The 10,866-nt window shown below is 49.4% G+C and overlaps 1 protein-coding gene across 2 annotated transcripts in view; it reads left to right on the top strand.

Annotated features, from left to right (window-relative positions):
* Positions 1-7,177, top strand: part of LOC130130411 (RAS guanyl-releasing protein 2-like) — a 58,697-nt gene extending 51,520 nt beyond the window's left edge. For both annotated transcript variants that reach the window (XM_056300107.1, XM_056300106.1), the window contains 3 exons: positions 2,990-3,148; positions 4,098-4,160; positions 4,833-7,177. In XM_056300107.1, coding sequence (XP_056156082.1) covers positions 2,990-3,148; positions 4,098-4,156 — 218 coding nt within the window. In that variant the 3' untranslated portion in view covers positions 4,157-4,160; positions 4,833-7,177. The remainder of the gene's footprint in view (positions 1-2,989; positions 3,149-4,097; positions 4,161-4,832) is intronic.
* The last annotated feature ends 3,689 nt before the right edge of the window (positions 7,178-10,866 follow it).

The following is a 10,866-nucleotide window of genomic DNA, read 5'->3' as shown; positions in this document are numbered from 1 at the left end:
GAAGGGGCCCCGAGCTATCGTCACATTGTACTGCGTCACATTGTACTGATGTCACGTTGTACTGCCGTCACGTTGTACTGTCGTCACGTTGTACTGTCGTCACATTGTACTGATGTCACGTTGTACTGCCGTCACGTTGTACTGTCGTCACGTTGTACTGTCGTCACGTTGTACTGCGTCACATTGTACTGCCGTCACATTGTACTACCATCATACTGTACTGTCGTCACATTGTACTGCGTCACATTGTACTGCGTCACATTGTACTGCCGTCACGTTGTACTGCCGTCACATTGTACTACCATCATATTGTACTGCTATCATGTTGTATTGTCGTCCCATTGTACTGTCGTCACATTGTACTGTCATCATAATGTACTGTTGTCACATTGTACTGTCGTCACATTGTACTGTACTTTCGTCACCATGTACTGTCATCACATTGTACCATCGTCACATTATACTGTCATCATGCTGTACTGTCGTGACCTTGTACTGCTGTCACATTGTACTGCCGTTACTGTCGTCACATTGTACTGCCATCACATTGTACTGCCGTCACATTGTGATGTCATTATACTGTACTGTCGTCACATTGTGATGTCATTATACTGTACTGTCGTCACATTGTACTGCCGTCACATTGTACTGTCATCACATTGTACTGCCATCACATTGTACTGCCGTCATATTGTGATGTCATTATACTGTACTGTCGTCACATTGTACTGTCGTCACATTGTACTGCCGTCACATTGTACTGTCATCACATTGTACTGCCATTACTTTCGTCACATTGTACCATCGTCACATTATACTGTCATCATGCTGTACTATCATCACATTGTACTGCCGTCACATTGTACTGTCATCACATTGTACTGCCATCACATTGTACTGTCATCACACTGTAATGTCATCACATTGTACTGTCATCACATTGTACTGCCATTACTGTCGTCACATTGTACCATCGTCACATTATACTGTCATCATGCTGTACTATCATCACATTGTACTGCCGTCACATTGTACTGTCATCACACTGTAATGTCATCACATTGTACTGTCATCACATTGTACTGCCGTCACATTGTGATGTCATTATACTATACTGTCGTCACATTGTACTGTCGTCACATTGTAATGTCATCACACTGTACTGTCATCACACTGTAATGTCATCACACTGTACTGTCATCACATTGTACTGCCATCACACTGTACTGCCATCACGTGGGTCAGAAGGGTAAAACATTTGCCCTTCCACAGCCCCCAACAGGCCAGTGTTTGAATAAGGAGTCTCTTTTCACCTTTGTGTGTACACACAGGCAAGCAGCCTTGTTGCCGGAAACCACAACCACCACACACACACACACACACACACACACACACACTTCTTCTGTGAGAAAAAACAAACACAAAACCTCCGTCTCTTAACCGTGTGGGTGTCCTCCTTGTCCACACGGCTGCACACATAAAACACATAAAACACATAAAACAGCGGCGTCCTGGTTTGTTGTAACAAGCCCACGGATGTTACACAAAGTCGCGAGGCCTCCTGCTTCTGTCACACAACCATGATGCACACATGAAAGATAGGACAGATAGAAGTGGCAACACCCACACACACACACACACCCACACACACACACACACACACAAAACCATGATGTACAGATGAAAGATAGAAGGACAGATAGAAGTGGCAACAGCCCCCCCCACACACACACACACACACACACACACTCACTGCTCTCTCTGACACACACAGAAACACACACACAGTATACGCACACACATATACACACACACACACAAAGTATACACACACACACACACACACACAACCATGATGTACAGATGAAAGATAGGACAGATAGAAGTGGCAACAGCCCCCCCCCCCACACACACACACACACTCACTGCTCTCTCTGACACACACAGAAACACACACACAGTATACGCACACACATATACACACACACACACAAAGTATACACACACACACACACACACACACAACCATGATGTACAGATGAAAGATAGAAGGAAAGATAGAAGTGGCACACACACAGAAACACACACACACAGTATACGCACACACACACACACAAAGTATACACACACACACACACATACACACACAACAAACCGCTTGATGAACGGCAGGTCCTCCTGCACCAGAGCTCTCCAGTCTGCAGTGTGGCTGTGTGTCTCTCTGACGGCCTGACAGCCTGTGTGCGAGTGCCACAGCCGGTTGCAGTGCAGTAATGAGGCCGGAGAGAGTCAATGAGGAGCCCCTAGTCATTCATCCCCATTACACCGTGAGCCCGCACCCGGAGCCGCCAGAGTATGGCAGCCGTGTAATGGAAACGAATCGCCCAGTGTGGCACCTCGATGTGCGCAAGTGTGTGTGTGTCTGTGTGTGTGTGCGTGTCCTCCAAGTTGAGTTTTGCTGATGCCGACATTTCACTCAGGTGTGCAAGGCGCCCCAAGATAACGAACGAGTGGGGAAGTTGTGCGCGTGCGTAGGTGCGTGCGCGTTGTTCGAGGCCTCACAGTGTCCTCCTGTGCCTCGCCGGATGACCCTGCCCGCTCCCACTGCTCCCAGACGCTCCCCGGTTGGCAGAACTGCTGTCGGGCGCGGTCACTCTGGCCGTGTGCATGTGTCAGTGCATGTGTATCTGCACGTCCTGCAGGCGCACCCACCCGTCGCCGCCAGTTCTCCCGTTTGCCCCGATGATGCTCGTCGCCTCCCTGCCACCCTCTGACCCTCTCCTCTCTGCACCCCCCACCCTCTCCCGACTCCCTCGCTCCCTCTCGCTCCCTCACCGCCGGCCCCCTCCTCCCTCGTCCCCGGCCCTCGTCTCTCGCTGCCTCTCCCTCCCCCTCTCCTGGCGCCCCCCCTCCTTCCCTCCTCCCCCTCTCCCCCGCCATCTCTCCCTGCCCCTGACCTCCCCCTGCGGTCTCCCTTTTCCTCCGGCAGCGTGCGGGGTGAACTGCCACAAGGCGTGCCGGGGCCGCCTGGCGGTGGAGTGCCGGAAGCGGACCAAGAGCATCAGCCACGAGACGCCGCCGGCCCTCCAGTCGCGATCCTACAGCTTCCCTCCCCCTGCCAACACCCCGCCCAGCCTCCAGAACACAGGTAAAAAAACCCACACACGTGTGCGCGCATTTACGTGTGTGTACGCACACACATGCACAGGCTCCTTTCCGCGTAGTTTGTACTTCATACAGGAAGCTAACGGTACTGAAAGTAATAACGATTTAAAAAAAACAGGTTTTGTTTGAATTTGCCTTGCAGCAGGTGAAAAAGACTTTGTCAGGATTTTTCCCAGCCAACGTAGAAAGATGGCAAAAAAAGAAGAAGACAGTGGAAAAAGTAGGCCTACGTTTCATTTCAAAGTATGATGCTGTCAGAGAGAGGTGGTCCAGTAGTTTTCACGAAGGGGAGGATAATAGTAATGCTAGACAGTATTTTAGATCAGGTACATTAGCTTGTGGTCTGAATGTGTCTTCTTTTTAAATGCTCCTAAGCACGACCACAAGCATTCCTCCGAGTCTCGGGAAATATGCTGATGTAAGTTGAGTGAAAAGGAAAGAGGGGTTAACAATAAAAAGTGGGGGAGAAAAACAAAAAAGGTAGCAAAACCCAAGCACGGGTCCACATACACACATGTACCTGTTGAGTGACGCCATTAGCTGAGTAGCTGACAAGGGTTATGAGCACACGTTGTTCCAGCTTCGGTGTTCTGCTGTGAACCCCTCTGGTCCACCCTTCGTACCATGTTTCTGTCTACCGACCATGCATTTGAAACAGTGAACGTTTGCAGACGTTCTCATACAAAGGCTGGTTCATTTGCAATGGAAATAGGACCGGCCCTTCACAGCAAGAAGCAGTGACTCAGTGTTTTCATAAGGGGAGAGAAAAGCGGTGACTCGGCTGGCGTTCATCTACCTTGCCCATTAAAAAGAGGCTGGCCTAAGTGATCCACCTTGTTTTATCCCCCGCCACTATTCTGTGCATTTGCACCTGTAACTAAATCTGTTGCTCACTACACTTCCCTCTCCGCCCTACTTCCCCATCTCTCCAGTAATCACCGAGGAAGACTTAGAGACAGTGGAGGAAGGAGTGTTTGATGTCCACCTATAACCAGGTGAGTCACTTGTTGTCTTGTGATGGGTAGCTTTGTAAATGAGTCGATTCAAAAACACAACAAGAGACAGATAGCGTAGTGGTGCTCTGCTGTCCGCTATGCACCAAAGTGTCAGATTGTCACCAAAGTTGTCACCGCTTCCACTGCGCCCGAAGAGGAAACACCAAGGGCGGTTTGACAGGAGATGGGGCAGGCGAAGCTAGCCCATGCAGACTGGCAGTTCCGATACCACCGAAGGCGGTCTGGCGGCGGCCTCGCCTAGCGTTCACTGTGTTTTTGGCGTTGTCGTGTGGGGTGCGGGGAGGTGTGTCGAAGGTGCCTGGCTGGGAGAGCTGGCGTTGGATCGGCCGGGGGGAGCCTGGTCTGCTGTGTCCAGTGGGCCCAGGGACCACGGCCCTGCCTGGAGCTGCACCCGAGGAGGAAACGCCGAGAGCAGTCTGACAGGACGTGGAAGCGGGGCAGGCTAAGCTAACTGCTAGCCCATCCAGACCGGCAGTTCCGACAGTCATCCTGGCGTTCATTCTCTTGGACAGTGACATTGTTTTTTTTTTATATATATCTTGGATATATGTGTTGTTGTAGTTAGGATGTGTTTTTTTTTCTTTGTGTTGCACTGCTGTGGGCTGGGGACGACAAATAAATGTTCCTGATTCCCGATTCTCTTTGTTTCAGAGTTTGCTGTTGGCATGCAAAAGGCCAAATCAACAGCTGTTCTGGGCCGGCGGCAGAGAGTACCACATACATATAGGGTTTTGCTAGGTATAACCCTAAAAACTGAGGAGGAATTGCACTGAACGCAGCCCCGATACTCATCTGCTGCCCCACGGTGGACAAACACTGCTGCCTGCGACGTCGACAAATCTCCCTCTACTTTCTCATGTGAATGTGATGCCAAACGTGAACTCCAAAGGAATGTCTTTGTATGTGATTTTATATGTAAATCTTTGCATTTTGCATACACGTGTTACCTAGAGTGTCGTGTTAAACGTTGCTACTTGGTCACTTGTTGGAGGAAAAAAAAACAAACAAACAAACAAAAAAACAAAAACATCCACACAATTGTATTTTCTGGAGATTCAGATTCCAGAAATTTGAAATTCCTTCATGGATTTTTAGCTTTGGTGCAACTTACTACAGAGTTATTTACCTGTTTCGGTAAATGTGATCGTAGGTCTTCAACATATATGAGGTGCTGGTATTGCCAAGAATGTAAACCTGTCCCCTTGTTTTTTCTGAGAAGTTTTTTTTTTTTTTTTTACTTGTGTGTTTATGTTTTGCTTGTTTTGGAGTATATTTCAATGGAGCAATTATAGGACCAACGTTGATTTCAGATATGAAAAAAACAAACCACTCTGCTTTGGATATTGTAGTAACTGTCAGAGGTGTAAAAGCAACCGAGCAGTTAAAACGGCGGTGTTATAATTAGAACGGGCGTCTTATTGTCATGTTTACCTGGATATGAGTAACAGTCCTGTGGTTGTTGTTTGCAGTGTGCAGTATACAGTATGCAGAATGCAGTATACAGTATGCAGTGTGCAGCATGTAGTATGCAGTGTGCAGCATGTAGTATGCAGTGTGCAGTATACAGTATGCAGTATGCAGAATGCAGTGTGCAGCATGTAGTATGCAGTGTAAAGTATGCAGTATGCAATGTGCAGTGTGCAGTATGTAGTATGCAGTGTGCAGTACTGTCTTGTAGCATTGCACTGATAGTTGAGTTAAATCTACCATCTCGCTGTACTATGAATGTAGCAGAGACAGTCAGACCCACACCATTTGGAAAGGAGTGTATGAGCTCGGCTATGGCGACACTGCACTCACTTGAGGGACCATATAAACCTGTGGCGAGCATAAGATAATCAAAAGAGCAACGCCAACACAGGAGGGTGGAGGTTCTGGTGTCATAGCAACAGATGAAGACACTGTCCTGAAAATCTATTTTGACGCAAGTTGTATTTTGCTGTTTTGTGTACATGCTTTTTTCTTTCATGGGCTCCATAGGTATCACTTTATAATAATAAGACTACCCTTCTAAGGAACTTATGAATGGTTTATAATCAGGCTATTAATTTGGGTTGTAAACATTTAAAACAAATTATAAACAGGTTATAACGGTTTTCATACGTTGACGCAGGCTCACTATTTGGCAAGATCAAGTTACTGCTGCACTTTTTAATTAGTCTGTTAAACCTCAGCTCTCATTAGTCGCTTAGCTTACTGCTGAGTAACCAATGAGATCGGAGCTTTAACGGTACAGATGAATGTGGGGTCACTATTTGGCAAGGTCAAGTTACTGCTGCACTTTTTAATTAGTCTGTTAAACCTCAGCTCTCATTGGTTGCTTAGCTTACTGCTGAGTAACCAATGAGATCGGAGCTTTAACGGTACAGATGAATGTGGGCTCACTATTTGGCAAGCGACGGGTCACGGTTGCCCTTTTTCGCTAATGCGTTATAAAAGCTTATTAACGATTTACAAAGCACTCGTAAACCCTTCATAAGGGTATTCTTATTGAAAAGTGGAACTACACACACACACACACACACCAGTCAAAAGTTTGGACATCTAATATGGCAGGGTCTTTCTTCAATTTTAGTACTAAATGAAGCAACTTGTTGGGGGTGGGGAGCATTCCAAAAGATATACTTTGTAAATTTCGGATCGTTGTGGGGAAGGAATTCCGAAAAGGGCGATGAAGTCAAGATTTCTGACCGGTCCTGTACATAATGCACGCAAGTGGTCGTTACCCCCGGACCCCCGAGGACGCTTAAGACGCCGGACCAGTATCCGGTATTCTGCCTCGCTTGTGCTCGTCGAGCGCTCCGTTCAGACTCGGGCTTGCCATATTGTGAGCCGCGTCTCCGGCCTTGGACGAGGAGGAGCGGAAGTCGGGTCCTGCTCGACTTAACAGTGTTTCGTTGTTACGCCGTGAGCGACCCTTGCACAGTGCGCCATGCTGTTCCTTGCTGTCTCACCGATACCCTCAGTATTAAAGGCTCTGACGCGTGTGTGTGTGTTTGCTCAGACTTGTTGTGGTTAATAACAACCGTGCAGACGGGAGCCTCCTCTTCCTCTGCTCTTCTTCCTCCTCAGTGTTGGACTTGGAGTTTGACCGCTGGGCCTTTTGTCGTTGTTTTTACTGATGCTCTGCTACTCCTCCAAACCTCACTCATAACTGATAAGTACACACGCACGCGCACACGCACCCCCCCACACACACACACACGCGCACACCCAACCAATGGTTGGGTTCTCAAATAACCCCCCTCCTTTTTCTCCCCAATTACCCCACTCTTCCGAGCCGTCCCGGTCGCTGCTCCACCCCCTCTGGACCCGGGGAGGGCTGCAGACTACCACGTGCCTCCTCCCATACATGTGGAGTCGCCAGCCGCTTCTTTTCACCTGACAGTGAGGAGTTTCACCAGGGGGACGTAGCGCGTGGGAGGCCCCATCGACCGGAGGAGGCGCTAGTGCAGCGACCAGGATCCGGCTTCCCACCAAGGCGGAGGTAACGCGGGGATTCGAACCGGCGATCTCCGTTTAGCTAGGTAACGGAATAGGCCGCTACGCCACCCGCACGCCCCTGGGCTCTCAAATTCACCAGCGGCGCGTGATCCCCCCCACAATGCAAAGCACATGTCGCAGTAAACGTCAGTGCACGAACGGTCAGATAACAAATACAGCCTCACATAGACGGAGCAGTGTCGGTCATCCGGTCTGCAGCGCGAGAAGGGTTGAGTTATTTTGAGTTAAAAAGAAGAAGATGAAATTAAAAGATCACCGCCGCCAGCAGCGCAGCAGGTCGTGGATTACAGTGTCCCCTGCACCGCAGCCAACCCACCAACCAACCAGGAGCTTGCATGGCTACAACATCCTCACGCCGCACATGGAAAACCAGACCGGTCGCCTCCTCTTTACGTGTCTATGGACACGCTTCTGCAAGTCACTTATACCAGTGGTTCTCAACCTTTTTGGGGTCCTGGACCCCCTGCGTATTTTTGATCTACCCTGAGGACCCCTCCACCTGATCTTGGGGGAGGGGGCTTGCAATTTGATAGAAACAGTAGAAACTGCATTTTAAATTGCATTATAGCATTTATTCACTCTTTGGGGCAAAAATAAGAGCTTTCAGTTGTAACTTAGATATAGTTAACAAAACAGAATTCTTATGCAGTAACTTTCAGATATATGTAACAACACAGAATATGTATTCAGTAACTTCCAGATATATGTAACAAAACAGAATATGTATTCAGTAACTTTCAGATATATGTAACAGAATTTTTATGCAGTAACTTTTAACAATGCAAACGGGAGCGAGATCTCTTATTAAAATACAATAAATGACACTTGTGAAACAGATGTAATTAGAGAAAAAAGTCCTGTTACCCTTCATAGTTGAAGTAGATAAAGGTCTCAGTCACATTTGAGTCAAATGATCCTATTTCTATAAATGTCACAGGATCTTTTTTTTAAAGATATTTTATTTTCACGAACCCCTTGCAATTACACCACGGACCACTAGGGGTCCGCGGACCCCCGGTTGAGAAACACTGACTTATACGCGTTCACTGACGCGTATCTCACAGATGCCGCTAGGGGCGCCCTGTAGCCTACTAGGTCTGTCATGACGCAATAGATTGTCAAAAATATTGAACAAAGATGGCGGAGCGATGCGAACGTTCTTAATATGTGAGTCGTAGCTAAATTTGCTATCTTCGAATTATTTTTTGAAGAAGATATGTACCACGTTATTGAGCTAACCTTATATGTTATGGCGTTTACAATTTAGGAAACTCTGCAACCCCTAGAGAAAGAATTCACGTCTGCCTCTCGGTCCGGTGTTGGACGAGCTAGCTAACGCTCTCGAGTCTAGCTAACGTTAGAGGGGCTAGCCCAGGCGGGGACTAGCTAACGTTAGAGGGGCTAGCCCAGGCGGGGACTAGCTAACGTTAGAGGGGGCTAGCCCAGGCGGGGACTAGCTAACGTTAGAGGCGCTAGCCCAGGCGGGGACTAGCTAACGTTAACGTTAGAACATTTGAACTGCGCCGGAGCAGTGTTAGCCCAGAGTTTGTTGGGTTATCCCCCTCTGCCTCTCGGTCCGGCGTTGGATGAGCTAGCTAACGCTCTCGAGTCTAGCTAACGTTAGAGGGGGCTAGCCCAGGCGGGGACTAGCTAACGTTAGAGGGGCTAGCCCAGGCGGGGACTAGCTAACGTTAGAGGGGCTAGCCCAGGCGGGGACTAGCTAACGTTAGAGGGGCTAGCCCAGGCGGGGACTAGCTAACGTTAGAGGGGGGCTAGCCCAGGCGGGGACTAGCTAACGTTAGAGGGGGGCTAGCCCAGGCGGGGACTAGCTAACGTTAACGTTAGAACATTTGAACTGCGCCGGAGCAGTGTTAGCCCAGAGTTTGTTGGGTTATCCCCCGGAAATCTATTGACATGGGGCTAAAAAGTGCCAGTGTCAAAGGGGGCTAAGTTAACCCTCTGCCTAGACCTAGAAGACATGATTGCGCCCCCCAGTGGCCAGAAGACGGGATTGCGGCCCCAGTGGCAACTAATACGTGTCCGTATACACGTATTTCGCTCTCGCAAAAACGTGTCCTGTGACACGTACGTATTGTGATCAGACAACTGTCTGGCTGTCCCCCTCCGAACCGCAGCCTTCCCACAGTAAACATGTAAACATTACCCACGCGCGCGCACACACACACACACACACACGCACACGCACACACAACGATTTCTCAACAGGCGTTGAGGTGTCCAAACACCCGCCCTTCGTTCTTCACACTATTGAAATTTATTACCACCACAGTGACAACACGCTCGCGCACGCGCACACACAATTCTACGCTTCAAGTGACAACGTCCGCTCAATATCCGCCATTGACGTCATTAATAAGCAGACCGAGCAGAGTCTTGTAATCAATGCGAGGTGTGATTACTTTGAGAAAGGAAGTCACCGGAAGCGTGCGGGTCCTCCCATCTCTGCCTCGTGCCTCCGTCTAGCCCTGCCCTGCCCTGCCCTGCCCTGGAGGCGGCTCGTGTCTGCGCCTCCCTGCTCCGGCGGAGGGAGCCGCTGGCGCTGCGCCGTCTTGCGTCGGGTAACCATGAGCGAACGCCCCGCAGCTGGTGGTGCTGCACGCACACTCCTGGGTGGGACGCAGGCAGGCAGCGGGTACCTGTATGCTGCACGTCCGGTGTCAGGCCCACTGGGTTAGAGGCTTCATCATCACCCGTGGCTTCATGTGTTGGCAGAAGACCCCATTACTCACCCACTTACTTTATATTTGTGCACACTTACAGCCTGCAGCTAAAATGATCTGCCACACAGGCGGACAGACAGACAGACGGACAGACAGGCGGACAGACAGACAGACAGACAGACGGACGGACGGACGGACGGACGGACGGACAGACAGACAGACAGACAGACAGACAGGCGGACAGGCAGGCGGACGGACGGACGGACGGACAGAGAGACAGACAGACAGACAGACAGACAGACAGACAGACAGACAGACAGACAGACGGACGGATAGACAGGCGGGTGACGGACGGACAGACAGACGGAGGGATGGACAGACGGACGGACGGACGGACGGACAGACAGACCGACAGACAGACAGATACACAGATGGACAGATGGACAGACAGACAGATACAAGGATGGACAGATGGACAGACAGACAGACAGATACACAGA

This window comes from Lampris incognitus, chromosome 20, assembly GCF_029633865.1.
Source record: "Lampris incognitus isolate fLamInc1 chromosome 20, fLamInc1.hap2, whole genome shotgun sequence".
Lineage (NCBI taxonomy): Eukaryota > Metazoa > Chordata > Actinopteri > Lampriformes > Lampridae > Lampris > Lampris incognitus.
This window is presented reverse-complemented; position numbering and strand designations above follow the sequence as displayed.